This window comes from Mangifera indica, chromosome 7, assembly GCF_011075055.1.
Source record: "Mangifera indica cultivar Alphonso chromosome 7, CATAS_Mindica_2.1, whole genome shotgun sequence".
Lineage (NCBI taxonomy): Eukaryota > Viridiplantae > Streptophyta > Magnoliopsida > Sapindales > Anacardiaceae > Mangifera > Mangifera indica.
In genome coordinates, this window is record NC_058143.1 from 1,869,770 (window position 1) to 1,894,603 (window position 24,834).

The following is a 24,834-nucleotide window of genomic DNA, read 5'->3' on the forward strand; positions in this document are numbered from 1 at the left end:
TAAACATCAATGGTAGAGGATTAGACAAACATGATATGCCATAAGCAATACCGAATCAATTCTAAATTGGTTTTCCTGTCCGGTAACATGTAAAACCACTATGCAAAAACTATGGATGGTACACATATCTTTTCGGTCTTCTTAGGAAGAGGACATAACCTTTTTTATAATAATTTATTAAACCATTTTGTTAAAGGTTCTGTCACCTAAATTAAAAGGTTTAATATGAAATGTAATTAACATTTATATTATGTGCATACATATCTAACAAATTGATACTATATGCATTCATTTACCCGGTTTTATTTTAATCAAATAAAAGCAAACCAAAAGACTTATTTCCATCCAAGGTTTAGTCCATTTCCTACGCCTACTCATGGGGTTTAAAAAACCGAGTATCCACTCATCATCTAATTTTAATTAAATTTTTTTGTTAATTATAAAGATAAAATCATTATTTTATCATTGATATTAAAATAAATAAAATTATATCTCATTTTCCTCACTCTTAGTTAGTTTAAAAAACTAATAATTTTTTTCACTCAAAAGTTTAAACTTGCATTTTCCCCCTTGCTAGGGTTTGATTTTTTCATCTGAGTTTTCTGACAACTAATTGATTCTAGCCAACAGAACCAATTGATCACCAAAAAGCCTAAATGGAAAAATAAAACCCTAATAAAGGAGAAATGCAAGCTTTCAAACTTTTATATGAGATAAAATTGTTAATTTTTTAAACTAAAAGAAGAAAAATTAGATGCAATTTTATTTATTTTACTATTAAAGAAACAATAACAAATTTACCCTTACAACTAATAAATTTTTTTAACTAAAATTAGATAAAGAGTGAGTATTTAGGTTTTTAAGACTCCATAGATAGATATTTGAAAATAGACTAATACTTAAAAGAAAATAAGTCTTTCGGATGATAAAAGCATAATCCATATATGCCCACTAAAGATATTTCAACATATCAAACATAATATTAATTTATATATAATAATTTTTTAAAAACATTTAATTAAAATAATTATTTAATATTATTTTATTACAACAATTTTATAAAAATAGTTATAGTATATGCATATTAATTTTCAGATAATCACTTTTATAATAAAAAATTACCCAGACAAAATGCAATGCTATTTTTATTATTATTGCAACAATTATTATTCTTCTTACTACCATTACTACTATTATTATTATTGTTATTACTACTACAATTATGGATAGAAGGATTATCACGATCGCCATTATTATTACTATTATTCTTGAAATGGTATACCAATTGTGAGCGGAAAAATGTATATAATATGTATGCGAAAAACTAATGTAGTACTTTTTTAATGAATTCGAATGGAGAAAAGTTTCATGCTTTAGGGTTGAGGTTGCATTTTCTCACATTCTTCTCAGATCGACTGGAAAAGAATAGTAGAGAGATATCGTTCTCCGAAACTCAAAAACATGACCTAAAAATAGTGAAACTTATCAACACAAGCATAATTAACAATTTTGCATCCAAAATTAAACTCTATTAATGAAACAATAACATTAATAAGTGAAATTACTATTTAATCCCTATTATTTCATTTTTCAAAATTATTATGTAACTCTAAATTAATAAAAAGTAAAAATAACCTTTTAAATATCTAAATTATACAAGATGCCACTTAATTTTTTTTCTTTCACTCTCACCATTTTTTCCTTTCTTCTTATAGATAGAGATGTCTTTATCGTATAATTGTATATTAAGAGGTGAATTATAATTTTTGAAAATATCATGGATCTTTATGAAATTTTTCAAGGGGTTATCTAAAATTCAAAAAACATTTGGGGGTTTTTTGAACATTTTTGAAATATTATTTACCCCTAATAGTTTCAAAAATGTGTTACACCCTCAAAGAATTAAATAAAATGCAACGTTATTTGAGTTTCAAAATTTTAATATTTAAAAAGTTTGGGTTTGATATAAAGTCGCTCTTTTTATTTTTAAAATTAATATAGTAAAATTACTAATTTGCCCTTACAACAATGTCAGTTTTTTAACATAATTTGAGTTTGTGTGGAAAATTTTTATTTTTGCAAACTAAGAATGGAAAAGTGTTTTTAGACCAAATCTTGGACACGAAAATGTAAAGTTCTCTTCATTTTTAGTCATAAACCCTTTGTGATCATTCTATCTCAAAATTATATTCAAAATTTTCTTTCACAGGGCATTAAATAAATTACTCAATTCTATTATTCCTCTTTGATTATAAATCTTTTATGTTTTCATGGCTAAAAAATTAGAATGATAACATTTCAAATACTGACAAAGGGTACAAACACAAATACAAATACTAACATATTATTATGTGATTAAATAATTTTATATTAGTGATAAAGTAACCTCTAATCACATTATAATATGTCAATATTTTTACCTATTATTAGTTTAAATAGTATTACAAAAATACGAATAAAAATTTTCTTTCTCTCTTTTTGTTTTGCTTAATTGAGTATTAAACCTCAGCCATGACAATCTTAAAATCCATTGCTGCTCCTTTGATGACGATATTGGAGAGCATGACTTAACAATAAACAGTGAATATACGTTTAAATTTGGTCAAAATCCAGTCTTTCCGACTTGCTTAGTATGGTTCTAATCACAATGTAGTATAACCAATAATATAGATTAACTAGTTAAGATGTGAAATCTAAAACTTGGTAAAATAATGTAACTAATATAAGATGATAAACTCAATACAATGACATTTATGTAGAACAATGGGTTCGGACATGAAATCTAAAACTTGGAGTTAGACGACCCAGGTTAAACTCCCCATTCTTATAAATGGACACGAATGCATATGTTAGTGCCATCTAATCATACCCATATCAAAGTGAGAGACTCTAATAGTAGATTGTTGGACTACTCTCCTATTTAACGAATCGATTTAATCTATTGAATTTCCTTGTCATAATATATATATATATATATATATATATATATATATATATATATATATATATGTGTGTGTGTGTGTGTGTGTGTGTGTGTGTGTGTGTGTGTGTGTGTGTGTGTGTATTTAAAAAAATACTTTTTATTTTAATTAATTTCCCTTGTAATGATTTGGTGATGAATTAACATAAAATCATAGCTTATAAATCTTTTATGTTCTCCTAGCTAACAAAATTAGAATAAGAATTTTCTTCATCTCTTTTGTTTTGCTTGATTGAGTATTGAAATTGAACATTTTAAATAACGTTGACACTTAAGCTATGGTAGATCTATAAACAAAACTGATGAGTCAAAATGAATAAAAGAAAATATTGGAGAGATTAATAACAAATATTGAAATCTAAAAGTAATCATTTTATATTAATAATTTTTTTTATGTGTTAACCCATAATTTTTCAAACCGAAGAGGGTTAGTTGACCGCCTTGATTCCGCCATTGAACTTATGCATGTATTTATGTATGTATGTATGTATGTATATGGGTTGTGGACTCATTATAAATAATAATAAAATTTATTTGTGTAATAAATGTAGGATTGAGAAAATCTAAAGAATCTTTGTAGCATTTATGGAAATGAATGTTAAAAATAGTAACTTGTTATTGCTCTTCATACCATATTTAAATAATTTATTTTTTTAATATTTCACCTTTTTTTTTTATTTGATATCTTAAACATTTTAATTGTAAACAATCTTATTCAAATCATGGTAAGTAAACTGCGTAACATATCATAAATCGAAAATCTAATTTTTTATATTGTGTGTCTCGCTGTATGATACATTTTTTAAATAATAATAATAAAATAATAAAAATTTCTAATTATCACATTATCATTTTAAAAAAAACACAAAAATCATTTTTTTTAAATATTTATTGATTCATATTAATAATATGTATGATATCGTATCCATATCTGATCCTATTGAATACAAATCATCCAAATTGAAAGAAACTAGGACATCCCTAAGAAAAGTTCTCATGACTTCTTGTAATTACATAATTTTGTTTCTTTTTTCATTTTTAAGCTTCTTAAAACTTCATGTCTGTAATCATAACTTGTATGATCAATCAAGAAGAACGAATTATAATTTTTTTTTAGATAGCATCCAAATAATAGAAAGAATATATATAATACAATAAATATATCATAAATAATATGAAAAATTTTATCATTCATTAATATTAAAAGCAAATATAAGCATAAACAAAAAGAAATTATTATTATTTTTTTATTATAATTATAAATTATTGTTTACATGAAGGACTTCATTTTTACCAATTATACCTTTTAACCCACGATTTATTATCGTTACTAAAATAAAATCCATCCTCTCGCACAGACCAAAAACAATTCCCCGTAGCACGGCAAAAATTGCTTTCATAATCAATACGAAAGACATAAATTACCTTTCGTGACGATCCATGTAGAAATCCACACCAGAAAGCAGTCGTCGCAAAAAAGTCCTTTCTAAATTTGAATAAAAATTCATTGTTCATCCAAAGAGTATGCACTCCAAGATCATCGTCCAACGATTTACAATGAATAATAAGTGGATTGTCATTGTTTGCATAACCATTGATTATATGAACTTTGTACTTCCAGCGAATAACAAGTTTTTCTTCATCGTCTGCTTGTAATAGAGACTGAGAAAAATGAAAAATAACCAAGAAAAAAAGGAAGAAGGAGAAGTTATTCATGGTGAATAGATAGGAGGATGACTAGGATTCGAACTTACAGTAATTTTAAATCCCATCAAGCAATTTATACTAAAAAATGGACAACTCTTGCAAGATGACTAAGAAAATTATTTAAAAAATAATAAATTGTAACCGAAAATATCATATTTCCTTGTATAGATTAAAAAACATGATTACCATGGTTAGGAAAGCATAAAGTTAGAGTTGTTGGTTATATTTTCCAAGTTTAGTTTAGTTATTTTTATTAATGTCCATAATTGTCCTAGGTATAATTAATTACATATAAAAAAGTCCACTCTAGTTAATTAGAGAACCAACATAAGTCCCTCAGCCGTTATGTTTTTTGGTGTAAAAATAAATGACAAAGGTATAAGAGTGATGTTATATAAATTTATAATAATTATTAGTTTAGATATCGATAATGATTTGTCACTATGTAAATTGAGTATTATTTACAAAACGATCATCAATTCATATGCACATAACTTATAATATATCTTAGTGCTCCTCTTTTCTAATTTTCACACTCAATTTATGTCATCAAGAATTCTCACTTATCCCTCCTTTCTATGACATTACACATAAACTTATCCTAACATATTATTGCACATAGCCTCATCATTAGGGTTCAACTCTCATCCTAGGCTACAAAGGTGAAAACACCCTGACCACACAAGGAATATCTATCACAATCCCTCTTTCAATGCACACAATTTATAAGTGGACTATTGAAAAGCCACCTAAAGATGGTTTTTATTGTAAATGTGCACATGAAACATCTCATTAGCCACGTGTAACATTGACAGGTATGTCTAAGGGTATCTTTATCATTTCCTCTTATTTTGATTTGCATTTTTAATTTTATGGGTGCATGTATGACTGTACGCAATAGAAGTGTACACCTACACATGAGTGAAAAAGGAAAGAATTGTCATGTCAGTGTAGTGCATGAAATTGGATAAGTGTTTAAGGATGTACGATCCTGCATTTTAGAGATGTATGCCTGTACACCTATTGAAATCTAATTTTCACTTGTACATGAAGTGATGTTTGACCGTATGTGGTGTTTGAATTTTGGATGAGGTTGGTTTCTAGTGATTGTGAATCATGGCTTTTGTTAAGAAACCATTGGTATGTTTGTGAATAAGGGTTGCACAATCGTATGTGACATTATTTCACGAAGATAAAAAAGGTCTAATGCTTTGGATTGGAAGATTTTTGCATATTTTATCTCCAAAATAAATAGAGGGTCAAGAGAGGACTTCAGTATGTTTAACGAGAGTCGAAAAAGAGTTTGGAGTCACCAAAATGTCCATTTCCATGTGAAGAACTAAGCAATCGCTAGAAGACAAGTATTTAGCCTGATTTTCATAGGCAAAGTTTAAGCTATGTAGAATACATATGCTAGCTTTTGATTCTACATGAAATCAATGATTCTACGGATTATCAAATGGTTATATAATGATTTGAATGGTTTTAAAATGCACACATAGATTAAAGAATTAATGAGAAATGTGAGAAGGCATTGTTAGGTGGTCAAAAATTGATACAAAGTATTTCCAAATGATGATGTATTATCATACATACAAAGATGTATGTTTGTATATCCTTTAAGTAAAAGATATTTCTCCATGAGTCGATGTACGCTCAAGAGTGTTTTAGAATTATGGTCATGTATGATCGTGCATTATGAGGTGTACACCCATACTTGGCTTAAGTGAACGCATGGGCATGAGGTATAGGAGTGTGTAACGAAGTAGAATGTGAGACAACAAACATTAGCCTAACATTAAGTGAATGTTAGTCAAGGTTTAGAGTGTACGTTAGTAACACCAAGGGGTGTTCACTCGTATATCACCTGGTAGAGGTTCAAGGGTATAAGGTCTTAGTCATGCCTATACAAAGTAAATATAAAAGACAATTTTACCCTTATGTTGTGTGTTGGAGTGAGGATAAGGCTAGTAAAGCCTTTCAAAAAGCGATTAGAGATAACTAACAAATCTAATGTGGTTGAATTCAAGAAAGTAAGAATGTAAAACCTCTTTCCAAACATATGCCTCTACACAGAATATGCCCCCAAAGTGATGTGTGCAAATTAACTTATTAATGAATCAACGGAATATGGGCATACAATACTTAATTTCACACGAAGTTATAAAAAAAACCATAAACCAAGTCCACAATATAATTATAATAATAGTGCATCGAAATCTCAAATACTCAAAACATGTTTGAAATAAACATCCTCAACAATGAGTGCACCAAATAATAATAGTATGCAATATAATGCTGGCTTATAAAATTATAAATAAATAACATTCTTGCCCCTCTGCCTCATGTAACAAACTAAAATGGACTGCTAACGTCTCACAAAATATCGTACTAACCACAATGCAACTATATATGCGCTTAAATATCAAAGATTAACAAAATTAGTGAGACATTAGAAATTTTAGATAAAAGATTTGAGTTTAAACTTTTATCAAATTTATAAAACTTTGAAAAAATTATTTTAAAAAAAACTATAAATGTTCTTACGAAACATTTTGGAGGTAAGCATTGTTGTCGCACTTGACAATGTTACTAGTATCCTAGAGATGATGGTTTTTATTTTAGCAATGATAGTAAATCGTGGCACAAAAAGTACATCTGGACATTGTAATCGTTGTGTAATGGAATAATAACAGCATGACAAACAATAAAAAAATAAAACTAAGATTGGATGATAAAAATTGCTTTTTTACTTTCATTATTTTGTAATTTGTATCCCCTAATTCATCTCTAAATTGTGAAATAAAACCCTAAACATTATCAGCATCAATCCCAATTATTTAGGGTTAGTATTTTATAAATTAGGATGAAAAATTATGGAATTTATACTAAAAATAATAATTATAATTTAGCATTTAAGGAAATAAAAAAGCAAACTCTAAAAAAATTCAATTGCTTACTTTTTTGTTATTTTTAATATTTAATAAAATTAATTTACTATTTAAAAATAAATTTATCACATTTATTATTATTTTGATAAGATCAAATTTATTACGTAACAATTTTATTTATTTAATTGTTTACTTTTTTAGCTCGTTAGTACTTAGTAATTATACATTTGTACATAAATTTTAACCTAGGAAACAATTTTTTTTACAGTAAAAAAAAATTAAAATAAAAAATTAACTTTGAGATATTGAGTATTTAAAAATTTAAAATTACCGATTAAAAATTAAATAATCATACCATTAGCCCACTATTGATTTATATTATAATAGTTATAAAAATAAAATCATATGATTTTAGTAAGTGTATATAATGAATATTTTTTCCTTTATAACTATTTAAAAAATTAATTATGATAATATTTCTGATCTTGACTTATTAATTATTTATTAAGAGTATCTTATAAAAATAATTCATCTTCTTCTCCTTTGATTTTTTTAGTGAACTTATAATCAACCAAGTAAGCTTCTTACTACTTGGCTTGATTGTAATTAATCTAACCTTGAACGAGTTCATATCGAATATGTGAATTTTGCACTAAGCAAGAGTATGAAAAATGACTTAAAAAAAAAAGAATTGGAGATTAAAAAATGTGAAAAATAATCAATATTTTTATATCCAAACTGTCCGAAATGACATCTCACACTGATGTAAGATTACCATTACAATTCCGACCAAATCGAATCTACACCCAATCCGGGTCTAAAGATATTGTAAGAGAATGTTTTATTACCATATATATATTTTATTTAAACCATACTAATTGTTAGATTGAAATCTCTGTACCGTTCCAATCATATCGTTTGTACCACCATATGTTGTCATTACAGAAGTAGAAACCGTCCTCTCTTACCGACCAGTAACATTGACCAGTACGACGACACTTACTTCCATCACGGTCTATATGAAAAATAGGGAACCGAGTACTCAGTGATCCATGTCTAAAATCACAGTCAAAACGGGTAGGAAAGAAGATGTTTTTGCCAAATCTGAACGTAAACTCATTGTTCACCCAAAGATTGTGCTCTCCGAGATCGTCGTCCCTAGACCAACAATGGACGTACAGAGGCTGGTCATTGTTTGGGAAGCTATTGGTGATGTGAACTCTGTAATGCCAGCGAGCAACGAGCCTGTCTTCCTCATATGCAAGTGTTGCAGACTGTAAAATAGGTAAAATAATGCAGAAGAATATCCAGAAACTATTCTTCATTATGAATCTATTGTTTATGCTGTTTCTTGTTGTTGTTTTATGGTTGGTAGAGGAGGGAATTTATAGGATAGCTCTGGAATACAATAACGGTGTTTTTGGTAAAAGAATATTTGTTATAAATTACTATTATATTTAATAAAAAAATATATATATATAAATAATTATTATATTTAGTTAAGTATAATAAAAAATATTATATATTATTTTATGTAAATGTTTTTACTATAATTATTATAAAATATTTTTATTTTATTCTAGTTTAATTAGGTAACTTTTAATATATAAGATAAAATTAATTATCAAATTATTTTTTATATTATCTACTACGTTATCATTAGTAATTAAATATTTTTAGAATATTTTATTATTTGATAAATTAAACAAACATATCATAAGATATATATTATATCGTATAATATACTTATTGTATCAATAATTTTTTATATACCTTAAAATATGTATAATTTTTTATTTATATTATATTATATCGTATTATAAAATATATATCATTTATGATAAGATACTAATAATCATAAGCATACAAAAAATTTTTTTTCTTGTGGTATTCTTAAGTCATGGAATATTTTACAATCCTTGTGTGCTAAATAATCTTGATTTCTATATAATTTTTATTAAAAGGTGAATTTTCTTATATTATTTAAAATAATTCCCAATAACTAATTAAAGTAAAGTAGCGATAATACAATATCCAACAAATTGATTTTAAATTTATTCATTTACTCGATTTTATTTTAATCAAATAAAAGCAAACCAAAGGACTTTTCCCACACAAGGTTTCGTTTATTTCCTAGCACTCACCCATGGGGTTTTAAAAACCCCACACCCACCCATCTTCCAATTTCAGTTAAATTTTTTGGTTAATTATAAAAATAAAATCATCATTTTACCATTAATATTAAAATAATAAAATTACATCTCATTCCTCCACCCTTAATTGAAAAAAAAAATAATTTCTTTCACCTAAAATTTTGAAAACTTGTATTTTCCTCTACTAGGGTTTGATTTTTTCATTTAGATTTTCCGATGATCAATCGGTTCCTACTAACAACCGGAACCAATTGAACCACAACCGATTGATCATCAAAAAGTCCAAATAAAAAAATAAAACCCTAACAAGGGGGAAATACAAGTTTTCAAATTTTTAGATGAGAGAAAATTATTAGTTTTTTAAACTAAGAGAAAAAAATAAGATATAATTTTATTTGTTTTAATATTAATGATAAGATAATATTTTATTTTTTATAATAAAAAATTAAATAAACAAAATGCAATATTATTTTTATTATTATTGCAACAATTATTACTATTTTCACTACCATTACTATTGTTATTATTACTACTTCAATTATGGTTAGGACTATTATCATGATCACCATTATTATTACTATTATTCTTAAAGTGGTATACAACCTGTAAGCGAAAAATGTATATAATACGTATGCGAAAAACTAATGCAGTACTTTATTAATGACCTTGAACGGAGAAAAATTTCATGCTTCAGGGTTGAGGCTGCATTTTCTCACATTCTTCTCGGATCGATTGGAAAAGAACAGTCGAGAGATATCGTTCTCCGAAGTTTGGAAACACGACCTAAAAATAATGGAACTTATCAACACATGCCACCATAAGGATTATTACTGAGTGGCAAATGAGAACAGAAGAAATCAGGAGAGTTATGCGGTTGAAAATGACTTACTGCAATGAGCTTCCCAGCATTTTCAGGTCTCTTTCCAACCTTAATAGCAGCAGCTGCTGCCGCGCCAGAAGAAATGCCGACCTGATATTTAATCATTAAAAAGATGTTAAAGATAAGTCATACATACAGATCAGGCATAAAGAAGTTGACACCAAGTCAAGCAAGAAAACTTAAGAAACGAGTTCAAAAAGAAAAAATAGAGACAAACCCCCCACAACCCCTCAATATATATATATTTTTATTATTATTATAATTACTATTTGTTTCATCTGAAAATCCAGCAGCCCCGAATCTGTTTGCAAAGCTGGCTTTGATCTAGAGCCCCTATCAAACCCTCTAGAACCCCTTGACCTTGCTTTGCAAAACCGAGCTAAAAAATAGAGCAAAGCTGAGTTTGATCTGGAGCCTCTATCAAACCCTCCAGAACCCCTTGACCTTGCCTTGCAAAATCGAGCTAAAAAATAGAGCCTACACAACACTACAATCCTTGGGATGTGACAAAATGGTTTTTGGCCATCTAGAGTCTGAGGGCAAACCACAAGCCTAATTGCTCGGCTAACCCCTCGTGTTGCGGAAGAGTGTCATTTGACAAACCCATAATCTAGAAAACAAAAATATAGCATTTAATCACGCCCATTGACAAGGAACTCATGGATCCAGATTCGGTTTTCTTTGATTTCAAAGCATTTAAAACTTTGAAACTAATAAAAAGCACTAACCAACAAGCCTTCCTGGAGTGCTACTTGCTTTGCAGTTTCAACAGCTTCATCACTGGAAATCTGCAAATTCCCATTGTATGATAAGTAAGATATTGTAAACATTAAAAAATCTGCATATGAAACTTAAGCGTACAATTAAAAACACAATGGATGGCAAAAGGAGAAATTAGAACGAAAAAATTAAAATAATCATGTGCATCATGTAAATTTACAAAGGAATATTAAAGTAATTTTTATCACAGATCAGGAAAGCAATATGGAATAGAAATCCTTGAGAATATTCCAAAATCTTGTCAAAGAATTAAGTAAATATGGAATAGAAAAAGGGAAATAAGTTTTGAACCTCTATGATTTCATCAATCACACCCTCATCCAAATTGCCAGGTACAAAACCTGCTCCAATCCCTTGAATCTTGTGAGGCCCTGCGTTTTTATTGGCAGAAGCAATATGCAACACAAATTATTACATATTAAAAGAGATTTAAAGAAAAGTTTAAGTAGAAAGATTATGACTAGGTCTAGGAAAATTGATGTCTTCTTACCAGGCTTTCCACCTGAAAGTATGTTGCTTTCTAGGGGCTCTATACCAATAACCTGACACAAATCAAAGTAAAAAAAACTCCTGATACAATAAACAAAGCAAAACATGATCCTTTACTAAAAACATATTCAGTGCCAGCCAAAAGTCAAAATGCTATCACACACTTTATTATCATTTTTCCCTCCGTGCTACCAATACTGAAAGACCCCTTTCAGATTGGCAGAACACACTAAAGACTTGTGCATGGAGGGACAAATGCCACTTGTGATGAGTATTGCTAGCAAGAAAATGTTAATTCAATCTTTTCAACCTTATTACAGAGTTAATCTTATGCCATATGTTCAGCATAGAAGCTGACACAACAAGATAAGAACACTCAACAGCAACATGTGGCATCAATTCACTACAGGTGAAAAGGAGTAATAAATAATATGGCAAGTGAATTTACAACTGTTGTTAGCAGATCACCGTACATAATCCATAAACAGATAATGCAAAAAGATTACCTTTATCTTAGGATTTTTCTCTTTAAGATATCGACCGACACCAGAGATAGTTCCGCCAGTTCCAATCCCTGCAACTAATATATCCACCTTGCCTCTAGTATCCTCCCAGATTTCTGGACCAGTAGTTTCATAGTGTATCTGCAAATAGAAGTACAAGCTCAGATCCAGAACTCATAAATATCAGCACATCTGACACTAGTTTTATAACCTAAAATCTTTTGACCAAAAAATTATTACGAATATCAGAAAAGAAATAGTGAGCTTCAGCTTGAACACTTTCTTATCTATACAAACATTCCAAGAATATAATTCAAATAAATCTTTTCAGTTCCTAGAACCAATTGAGTGATCCTCATCCATTGCAACAACATTATGTATAATTTTGTTAGCTGGCACTGTATATGTAAAAAATCAAGTGTTTTATAAATCCAGAATGATATCATATGAACCAATGACAGAGCGGTTGAATCATTACTCCTTTAATGAACCCCTATGCCCCATTTCCACCAATGTTTAGAGGGAATGTCAAATTCAGTCCTACAGCTGATCCTCCAATTTCAAAATACAAAAGAGAATTCTATCACATAAGATATATTTAAAAAATGCACCGCCTGCTGGACTGCAGCATGTTACCATAGAAGAATATGGGAGACACAACTCAACTATCTGTGTGATCAAACCTGTACTCTTCTGATGTCTAATGGCTACATGTATACAAACTGACCCCATTTTTACCCTTACATACAATATTTTTAGCATACATAGAACTATCTGCCAAGATAAATATATATTGGCAAACAAGGTGCAGTAGGGAGCCATGAACCTTAGGATTTGCGGGATTGTCAAATTGTTGAAGCATGTAAGCATTGGGTGTGCTGTTCAAAATCTCTTCAGCTTTCTGAACTGCCCCCTTCATGCCCTTTGCTGGATCAGTTAATACAAGCTCAGCTCCAAATGCTTTTAGAAGAACTCTTCTTTCCAAGCTCATTGAAGCTGGCATAGTCAGGATGAGCCTATATCCTCTTGAAGCAGCTATGAAAGCAAGACCAATGCCGGTGTTTCCACTGGTAGGTTCAACAAGAACAGTCTAGACAAAAATTAAAAAAATAGAAAGAATAAGAAAAAAAGAAGACAACCAATGTCAAATTGATAAAAGGCAAAGAAAGAACTAAACATGTAAGCTTTTGCAATCTTGTCTCCAGCTCTCCTTAATGAATATATGAATACACACATGAGAATCAAAAGCAGAAAAATAGTAAATGTGCTTCTAGGTCAAAGAACCATTTGAAACTAGATCAGTCAAAATGTTCAACAACAGAAATTGACCTCAACAGCAGTGCTTAAAAGAAGCTTTCAGTCTGATTTTAGGGAAAGTGACCGATAAGAGAATGTCTAAGTGTCTAACTTATGCAAGAAAAGACCCTTATTTTGCCCAAATGCCAAGAAACAGAAGGCAAAGATGCCTCAATGTAGTTCTTATAAAATTTTCATGCAGTTGGAAGAATTCTAGAAACAATATCATACCTTTCCTGGAGTTATAAGTCCTCTTTTCTCAGCATCAATTATCATACTGTAAACTATCCTGAATTCAAATATAGAAGACATTTAGAGGATACAAACTGTAATTGTTTAGTCTAAATGCAAGAGATTCCAACAGCCCACTCGGAATGACTTTGCAGTGGCCAAAAAAGCTTTCCAATGCTAAATGCATATTTGAAATACATTTCAGCTCTTTAGTTCAAGTTTGAATAGATTTTTAAGAATAAGGAAAACTATGTTCCATCTACAGAGAGAAGCTGAACTTTTGGTCTTGAAAGTACTGAATTATTCCCCATAAACTTATTTAAGTTTAAAAATTTCACAAAACTTTTCTCATGGCATAACCTATATTACTTAAAAAAAAAAAAAAGCTTCCATGTACATAATTCAGAGTTCTTTGTTAAAAGCTGTGATGGCAGCCAAATGAAAAAAGAAAAAGGTCTACCAGAAAAAGTATACATAAAAAATTTTATATTGGATCCGGTCCACCCATGATGGGTTGACCCGATCCATTAGGGTTATAAGGTTAACCCATGGAAGGCGATATTACAATATTGCCCTTGACAGTTATTTTTTAATAACTGCCACTCCCTCTCTTATTTAAAAGCATGTAACTTCCATTCGGAGGTTAACGGAAGTTATCAAAAGCAAAATCAGAAATGAAATTACAGTAGTTCTTCCAAATCAATTCTCTAGAAGAATTCTTGCAGAAACGTGAGAGATAATAAGCAAATTGTGTTGTGGACATTTCTAGGAGTGCATTGAATCACCGAATCATCTTCAATTGTCAGATACAGGAATCCGGGTATGCTTTTTATGATCCTGGAATTAGTTTGAATTATGCTTACATTGGTATCAGAGCCACTTATATCTGTGCAATTGTGATGCTGGTGATATAAACATGATTAGGAAGCATGTTTAGAGATTGAATTACGTGAACAGTAATTTATTTATTAAATAATGCGTACGGATGATTATGCTTATTGATGGATTTGTTGCAATTTTGTGAAATTGATGCTTAGAATCATGTTAGAATGAATCCTGGATATTAGTTTCATGATTAATTAGAAAAAAAATTGCACGAAATCGCATGAAATTGGACGAAATTCAGTGGACTATGCATCACCCAAAAACCGTGACATTCATGCTTTTAATTCACCAAAATCCGGTGACTTCATCACCTGAACTTTGATGTATCTTCATCGTCGTGTCACGGGCTTCAAAAGCCCTATGAAATTGTCATCGGAGGATGGCCGAAAGACGACCAATTTTGTTGTCAAAAAGTTAGGGTTCATACTGCGTCGTGGGTCGCAATCGGGTTGGGAAAACCCAATTGCCCGACCCGAATGGTCAATCGATTGGTCAAACCCGATGGTCAATGGTTCAACCCGTTTGGTCAACCGGGTTGATCCAACCCGAATCCTGACCCATGGCAACCCAATCAATGGGGGTCAACTTTTGACCGGTCAACGGTCAAACTATTGACCCATCAACGGTCAGTGCTTTGACCGCGCGTGAGGACCTGGTCCCGGCACGTGGAAGCACGTGACGACGAAGCACGCGAGACATTATTTTGGCGAGTGGAAGCGCGTGCATGCTTTTATTAATGCTCAGCAGCTTATATTAGCTTAGATTCAGTTATGTGTGATCTGTTTATGCATGAATTAAACACTTATTGGTGTTATTTTGATCATGGTTTTGAATTATACTTTGCTAAACATGTGAACATGTGTTGTTTATATTGTTATGCATGTATAATTTATTATTGTCTATTTGTTGGTCATATATAGGGTGAACATGTTGACTAAGGACTACTATCTGAACTATAAGATGAATCAAGTGCACAATCTTTACACTCACATTGGTGTCATGCATGAGAGATATAACGATTTAAAAGACAAGGGCATAAAATTAACTGAAAAGGAGAGGATATCTGGATTACTAAGATTATTGCCAGATTATTGGACTTCAATAATTTCTAATCTTTTTCGGGGCAAGAAATTCAAGAATTATTGACAATGTGTGGATGAATTACAGCTTGCTGAAGAACGCAGAATTGTAATAAATATAAGAAAATCTACATCACTCTCCATTTTCCTAAATCAACGTAGTGCGAGACATGTAGGCTATCGCAAGCATGATAATAACTTTATCTTAGATAAAGTTACTCCTAGTATTGTTAGAGATAGAGAAAATGCTTTTTCTCAATCTGATTGGTGGAGATCAAATCCCTATAAATATGGAGAGCGTTTGATTAACAAGATGCCCTGTTTTAAATTGTACAAATCTTAAGCCAAGGATAGTTCAGAAGTTAGTCATAGTCGTTGAATTTCATGTCCATATTTATTTCATGCATATTTGTTTATTTTTTGAATTATGATTATGTTAAAACTCTCAATGTTGATATAATATATATATGTTTTATGGATTATTTGTGGGAATTCTGAGACTGGTAGAATTAAATTATTCTCGTCTAGAATATACATTGACGCGATTAGATTAATTATTAAAATGTGAAACATTTGTGTTATAGATGATGATTGGGAACATAGTGAACTTTTGACTCTATGTCTTATGTGACATATTTTAATCTTTAATGCACAATTGCAACAATAAAATGTGTATATATCTTATTGTTGGTGTTGTGTTGCGTATCTTTGTAGTTATATATTGAAATGGCTTCGAAAAGCATAATTGCCGATTTGAATAAGGGAGAAAGATTGAATGGAGACAATTATAAAATATGGAGAATGAGAATGCACTATATCCTAGATGAACAGGATGCCTTGGAGGCTGTTAATTAGGTAATGGATGAGGGCAGAATCCTAATAATGCCCAATATAGGCGTAATATGGACGCTTATCATTCCTAGAAAAAGAAAGATTCAACTGCCAGAGGAATACTTAGCAGCTCAATGAATGATGATATTGCTTATCAGTATGAGCAATTTGAAACTGCAAATGCTATGTGGGTAGCATTGACAGAAAAGTTTGGAGGAACGACCGTCTCTAAACTACGGTAGTTGACCATCAAGTTCGACACATATAAGAAAGTTCCCAATAAGCCGATGAAACAACATCTGAGAGAAATGTCGAACATGATAACTGAGCTGAAGAAAGTTGGGCATGAATTGACTGATGAACAGCAAGTGCAGGCTGTTATACGATCTCTTCCTGATAGTTGGGAGCACATGAAGGTGAACATGACTCATAATGACAATATTAGGACTTTTGATGATATTGCTCGCCATCTTGAACTGGAAGTTGAGCGCCTAGAGGATGCTGGACTAAATGCTCAAGCATATATTGCTGAGTCCAGTTCGAAGAAGTTTTCTAGCTATAAGAGAAAATGGCAAAAATCAGGAAAAGGAAAAGAGATCGTCCAAGGACCTGTGAACAAGAACAAACGGTTCAAGCGCAAAAGAGGCAAGCGCTATGGGAAAAGAGATAAGTCTAAACTGACCTGTTATAACTATGGTAACAAGGGTCATTTCGCCCGTGAATGCACGGAACCGAAAAAGGTATTGTCTTATCTTATCTCAAATTGTGAGATTTATGTTTCCAGTACCATTTTCTTAATTGAATCTCATCCTATGTGGACTGTAGACTCAGGAGCCACAGATCATGTAGCTCGTGACAGAGACACTTTCGTAGAATTTCGTCGAATACCGAGGGAAACACGGTAGATATATGTAGGTAATAATACCAAAGTTGAAGTAAAAGGAATGGGCACATGCAAATTAGTTTTGTGCGGTGGTCAAACCTTGTACCTACATGATGTTTTATATGCTCCTGAAATTCGACGAAATCTAGTCTCTGTAATGGTTCTTTTAAAACTGGGATATTGTTTTATTTTCTCTGAAAACTTGGTTAAACTTTTTTATAACGATATGTTTTATGGATGTGGATTTATGTCTGAAGGTTTTATGGTGCTGGACACCTTAAATTGTATTAATGATAATACTGTTAGTTTTTCTTTATTTGCAACTCCTAATAGTCTAGATGTGGATGCAAATAAATGACATACTAGATTAGGGCATATTGGCCAAGAGAGAATGAACAGATTGACCCGTGAAGGTTTATTAGGACCTGTTATGAAAATAGATTTGTCTATTTGTGAGCATTATCTAGCAGGAAAAACTATTAGAAAACCTTTTGGTAAAGCTATTAGAGCTGAAGTTCCTCTGCAACTTGTACACTCAGATATTTGTGGACCTATGAATGTTAGAGCTAGAAAAGAAGCATTTTATTTCATCACTTTCATAGATGATTATTCACGTTTTGGTTATGTCTATTTGATCTCCCATAAGTTAAAAGCAATAGATTGCTTTAGACATTATATGAATGAGTTGGGAATCAGTTGGACAAAAGAATAAAAGCCTTGAGAACTGATCGAGGTCGTGAATATTTATCTACCGAATTTAAGGAATTATGTAGTGAAAAAGGAATTATGAAGCAATTGATGATTCCCAGAACTCCGTAACAAAATGGTGTAGCGGAGAGACGGAATCGAACACTGTTGGAAATGGTTAGGTTTATGATGGCATAAACAAATCTTCCAATTTCGTATTGGGGAGATGCTTTAATGACTGCGACTTATATACTTAACCGTGTGCCTACTAAGTCAGTAATTTCTACACCTTATGAGTTATGGACAGATAGGAAACCTGAATTAAATATGATGCGCCCTTGGGAGTCTGTTGCATATATCCATGACACATTCCATAAATTTAGAAAATTGGGTCCAAGAGGTAAGAAATGTATCTTTATAAGATACTCTGAGCACTCCAAAGGGTACGTGTTCATAAGAGAGGACTTTGATGGAAGAGTGACTGAAATAGAATCTCGAGATGTGACGTTCATAAAAAATGAATTTCCTGAAAAGAGTGATATCGATAAAAGTCTTCATCTGTATGAAACGAAAGAGGAATGTGGAGAATGTTCGTCTCAACGACCATTAGTTGTGTCACGAGAGATGATGCCTTTACCAGATAGTGAGAGCAATGAGGTTATGCTCCAACCTATTTCGGATAGTGGAAGCGAAGATCCTCAATTGTGAAAGAGCGAACGTTCTCGAATCCCCAAGAGACGTTTCAAAATTGAAAATGAAGTTTTCATAACTGCTCCTCCAGAAGACGATGAGCCTAAAAATATCAAAGAAGCTCTATCATCTCTTAATAAGGAAAAGTGGCAAGAAGCATTAGAGGAAGAAATGAAATCCATGGAACTTAACCAAGTTTGGAGTCTAGTGGACTTACCGCTGGGTCGAAAACCCATTGGGAATAAATGGATTCTCAAAATTAAACGAAAGGCGGATGGCTCAATAAATAGATACAAAGCTCGCCTAGTGGCAAAAGACTATACTCAACAAGAAGGTATAGATTATGAAGAAACCTTTTCGCCCGTTGTGAGATTTACTTCAATTCGTGTCATTCTAGCTATAGTAGCACACTTAGATCTAGAATTGCATCAGATGGATGTCAAAACAGCTTTTCTTAATGGAGAGCTTGACGAAGAAATCTACATGGATCAATCTGTAGGTTTTGTGGTAAAAGGCCAAGAGCGCAAAGTATGCAAGCTTCAAAAATCTATATATGGCCTAAAACAGTCATCAAGACAATGGTACTTAAAATTTCATAAGACAGTATTGTCTTATAATTTTAAGATGTTAGAACAAGATTATTGTGTTTATGTGAAAAGATCTGATGACAAATTTGTAATTCTATCTCTTTATATGGATGATGTGCTGATAGCTAGGAGTGATTTGGAATATGTGATGATCATTAAAAATTGGTTATCTGCAAATTTTGACATGAAGGATATAGGTGAAGCAGATTATATTTTAGGTATAAAAATCAGAAGGGATCGTTCAAAGAGACTTTTGGCTCTGTCACAAGAGCGTTATATCCAAAAGATTCAAGAACGATTCAATATAGGAAACTGTAAGCCTGTAGATAATCCTGTGTCAAAAGGCGATTCATTGAGCCAAGACTTGTGTCCAAAGACTCAAAATGAAAGAAATGAAATGTCTCTAGTACCTTATTCAAATGCGGTTGGAAGTCTCATGTACGCGATGATGTATACTTGTCTCAATATATGCTTCGCTGTCGGATTGGTTAGTCGATATTAATCGAATCCAGGAAGGGAACACTGGAAGGTTGTAAAGAGGATATTGAGATATCTGAAAGGCACTGTGGATTATTGTTTATGCTACCAAGGAAAGGATTTACGTATCGTTGGCTATTCCGATGCTAACTGGGGTGGTGACTTGGACCAACGCAAATCAACTTCAGGTTATGCTTTCTTACTCTAAAATGGCGCTATATCTTGGAGCAGTAAGAAACAAACGTGCATAGCTTTATCCACAATGGAAGTAGAATTTGTAGCATGTTCTGCTACTGTACAAGAAGTTGTTTGGTTGAAAAGATTTTTTGAGAATTTGGGTGTAATGGATGCATCAGTTGGTCCTATAGTTATGCATTGTGATAATCAAGCTGCGATAGCTTTCACAAAGGATCCCAAATTTCACAATAGAACCAAACATATCGACACTAGATATAACTTTGTCAGAGACATCATTTCGAAGAAGGAAGTGATCGTACAATATATTTCTACACATAGCATGATTGCTGATCCTCTAACTAAACTGATCTCAAGAGATGTATATCTTGCACATGTTAAGTCCCTTGGCTTGCGTAGAATATGATAGATGACTTGTTGAGTATATATTGTACTTGTAACACAATGTTAGAACATCAAAGAGTTTGAATTTATTTTATGTGTTTGAATTTATTTTATGTGTTTGAATTCATGGTGTTTATGGATATACACATTGTTTATTTTTGAAATCTCAACAAGATGATAATGTCACACAAGTTTGATTGGCTCTCTCACACGAGCAATCGCCTTTGATGCTAAGGAGAGCGTGCAAAGATGAGACATATTTCTTGAGGTTGATGCGGCTTGAAGAACGCACTTAGAAAATGAGAATTGTTCAAGAAATGAATTATTTGATATGTCGTCTTGATGATTAATCAAGATGAGGTCTTGACTTGATAGATTTGAAAATGACCGATTTGGATTCCCCACTTCCAAATAACTTGTGAATGTCAGATGTGAGTTCTTAATAGATAAAGACACATGCAAGATTGGAGAGATAATTAAGAACTTAGGTTAGGCGCTGAGTGCAGCGACTGAACTAAGATCTGTACAATATTGGTAATGACATTTTGAAAAGATACACATTGTAGCACATGATTCATACCATGTGTGCATGAATAAGACGACCGCTTGATGTAGTGGAAGGATGAATCTCTGCTCCTTCACTGTGTGAGACTTTATGAAGATTACCTCATGATGGTACCCTTTGATTCTTTACTGTTATTTGATGTTTATTCTTAGTGTTGCTATCTTAGCTTATAACCTATGGTTATGAATGATTCAGTCTATGGAACATGACTAGAAAAGTAGCTAAGTTTAAATTGAGAATTCTGAGTAGATGAGGAAGACTTATATATTACGTGTGTCTATTGGCCGGCCGATCATGTCACTCATACAGGAGATTGGACTTGATCATGGATACATAGGAATATAACACAATAATAATAAATGAGGGATTAAAGGGAGCTAGTGTTATCGAGTAAGTCTGGGGTGCTGCGAGACTAATGCTTTATTTTATTTTGGGTTGAAGCGACTATGTTATTCCTAACAGATGTATAGTAAATTAGCTCCCAAGTGCAGGTTGCTTGCAAGGTCGCACGACACATTTGCTAGTATGAATTGCTCTATTCTGTAAGATTTCTGTAGAAGAGTATTGTGATTCGGATCACCCATCATGTGTGAGTGGGAGATATTGGATCCGATTCACCCATGATGGGTTGACCCGATACATTAGGGTTATAAGGTTAACCCATGGAAGGCGATATTACAATATTGCCCTTGGCAGTTATTTTTTAATAACTGCCACTCCCTCTCTTATTTAAAAGCATGAAACTTCCATTGGGAGGTTAACGGAAGTTATCAAAAGCAAAATCAGAAACGAAATTACAGTAGTTCTTCCAAATCAATTCTCTGAAAGAATTCTTGCAGAAACGTGAGAGATAATAAGCAAATTGTGTTGTGGACATTTCTAGGAGTGCATTGAATCACCGAATCATCTTCAATTGTCAGATACAGGAATCCATGTATGCTTTTTATGATCCTGGAATTAGTTTGAATTATGCTTACATTTTATTTAAAAATATTGCTATCAAACTAGGCCAAAGAAAAATATAGAGATATTAGCTTAGGGATTCAAATTTCATGTGGACTTAACATAGCGAATTGGCTATGAACTCTGTTTTTGGGACTAACAGTTAGATTAACTAAAGGCATGATTTATTGGGCTAAAACCTATTTTGCAAACGCGTGACAACAATATGAAGGTTCAATGTCATCCAAACATCATTTTTTTTCCATTAATATTACATTCGTGAAACTTTACATTATCAGCCATTCACTAATCCAGAAACCAACATGTAAAACTATAAGAAAATCATGAAAGTTTTCACTACCCATAGCAATTTTATCTTCCTAACCTGTCCTTGACACTACAACATGGTTTCATGATTTCGAGCTTGGCTGCAATATTTGCAACACACCCCTTTACAATATTATTCAGGTACACCATTGGCGTCTTCCCAATAAGCTGTGACATAAAACAATCAATACAACAGATCAGTAATCAAAGGCAGTCTATTTCATAAACCCATCGATCCATAGTATGCAAAAAAGCACATAAATGACTTTGAAAATTATGCAACTAAGTGTCAGTATAATGGATCAAAACTTACAATAACCTGCCCAAAATTATTAGAAAATCATTTCCAATCAATCTAGGCAGCCACCTCTTGAATTCCCCCTAGTAATGAATTTACTATTTAAAAATAAATTTATCACTTTTAGTATTATCTTTATAGGATTTCCTTGGACTAATTATATTGAAAAGATCAAATTTATTACGTAACAATTTTAGTTATCTAATTGTTTACTTATTCAGCTCATTAGTATTTAATACCCATTCATTGTACATAAAATTTAATTCTACCAATAAATTTTTTAATACAATATGAAAAAATTAAAATAAAAATTTAAAGATATCTAAATATTCAAAGTTCAAAGATCATTGATAAAAAATTAAGCATTCATACCATATAACCTGCCATTGATTTATATTATAATAGTTATAAAAATAAAATCATATGATTTTGATTAGTGTATACAATAATAAATATTTTTTCCTTTATAACTATTTAAAGAATTAATTATTAGAATATCTCTTATTCTGACTTATTAATTATTTATTAAAGGTATCTTATAAAGATAATTCATCTTCATCTCCATTGGTTTTTTTTAGTGACTTTATCATCAATCGAGCAAGCTCCTTACCACTTGGCTTGATTGTAATTAATCTGATTCTGAGCGAGCTCATATCTAGTATGTGAGCTTTCCACTAAGCAAGCATTGGTGTAGGAGAAATTTGAAAAATAGCTTTAAAAAAAGTATTGGAGATTAAAAAATGTGAAAAATAATCAATATTTTTATATTCGAACTGTCCGAAATGACATCTCACACTGATGTAAGGTTACCATCACAAGTTTGATCAATTTGAATCTACACCCAATCCGGATCTAACAATATTGTAAGAGAACATTTTATTACCATATATATATTTTAAATATATCATACTAACTTATTGTTTGTCTGAAAAATCTCCGTACCGTTCCAATCATATCGTTTATACCACCATATGTTGTCGTTACAAAAGTAGAAACCGTCCTCTCTTACCGACCAGTAACATTGACCAGTACGACGACACTTACTTCCGTCATGGTGTATATGAAAAATAGGGAACTGGGTACTCAGTGATCCATGTCTAAAATCACAATCAAAACGAGTAGGAACGAGGATGCTTTTGCCAAATCTGAACGTAAACTCTTCGTTCACCAAAAGATTGTGCTCTCCGAGATCGTCATCTCTAGACCAACAATGGAGATAAAGAGGCTGGTCATTGTTTTGGAAGCCATTGGTGATGTGAACTCTGTAATGCCAGCGAAAAATGAGCTTGTCTTCCTCATATGCAAGTGTTGCAGCCTGTAAAATAGGTAAAATAATGCAGAAGAATATCCAGAAACTATTCTTCATTATGAATCTATTGTTTATGTTGTTTCTTGTTAATGTTTAATGGATGGTAGAGGAGGGAATTTATAGGATAGTTCTCTAGTACAACTACGGTGTTTTTTGTAAAAGATAATTTATTATAAATTATTACTATATTTGATAATAAATATATGTATAAATAATTATTATATTTGATTAGACATAATAAAATAATACTATATATTACTTCACTTAAACACTCTTACTATAATTATTATAAAATATTATTTATTTCATTCTAACTTAATTAACTAATTTTTAATATATAAGGTGAAGTTAATTATTAGACTACTTCTTAAATTATCTGTTATATCACTATTATTAATTAAATATTATTAAAATATTTTATTACTTGACGAACCAAATAAGGTAATGTAAATAGATTATTAATAATATGTATCATATCATAGAATATATATTATATTATATAATAGACTCACTGCATCAATAATTTTTTATACACCTTAAAATATATATTATTTTTTATTTATATTATATTATATCATACCATAAAATACATATTATATATAATAAAATATTAATAATCATAAGTGAATAAAATAATAATTTTTTCCTTTTGTACTATTCTAAGTCATGGAAGAATTTACAATCCTTATGTGACAGATAATCTTGATTTCTATATAATTTTTATTAAAAGAAGAATTTAATAATTCCCAATCAGTAAAACCCATATAATTTAATAGTCTTGAAAC

At 31.1% G+C, this 24,834-nt stretch overlaps 1 protein-coding gene across 1 annotated transcript; it reads right to left on the bottom strand.

Annotated features, from left to right (window-relative positions):
- Positions 1–10,284: 10,284 nt before the first annotated feature.
- LOC123221371 (cysteine synthase, chloroplastic/chromoplastic) lies at positions 10,285–13,965 on the bottom strand. The gene is made up of 8 exons (XM_044644223.1): positions 13,911–13,965; positions 13,210–13,473; positions 12,387–12,524; positions 11,882–11,933; positions 11,683–11,762; positions 11,340–11,399; positions 10,621–10,701; positions 10,285–10,514 (listed from the first exon to the last, which is right to left on the bottom strand). The coding sequence occupies exons 1-8, from the start codon at positions 13,953–13,955 to the stop codon at positions 10,422–10,424; spliced, it is 813 nt and encodes a 270-aa protein (XP_044500158.1). The 5' UTR covers positions 13,956–13,965; the 3' UTR covers positions 10,285–10,421.
- Positions 13,966–24,834: the final 10,869 nt, after the last annotated feature.

Coding starts and splice junctions, on each gene's coding strand:
- LOC123221371 (XM_044644223.1), bottom strand. CDS start 13,955: ATGATAATTGATGCTGAGAAAAGAGGACTTATAACTCCAGGAAAG. Junction 12,525..13,209: donor ACAATCCCGCAAATCCTAAG/GTTCATGGCTCC, acceptor TTCTATTTGCAG/ATACACTATGAAACTACTGG. Junction 11,763..11,881: donor ACTTTCAGGTGGAAAGCCTG/GTAAGAAGACAT, acceptor ATAAAAACGCAG/GGCCTCACAAGATTCAAGGG.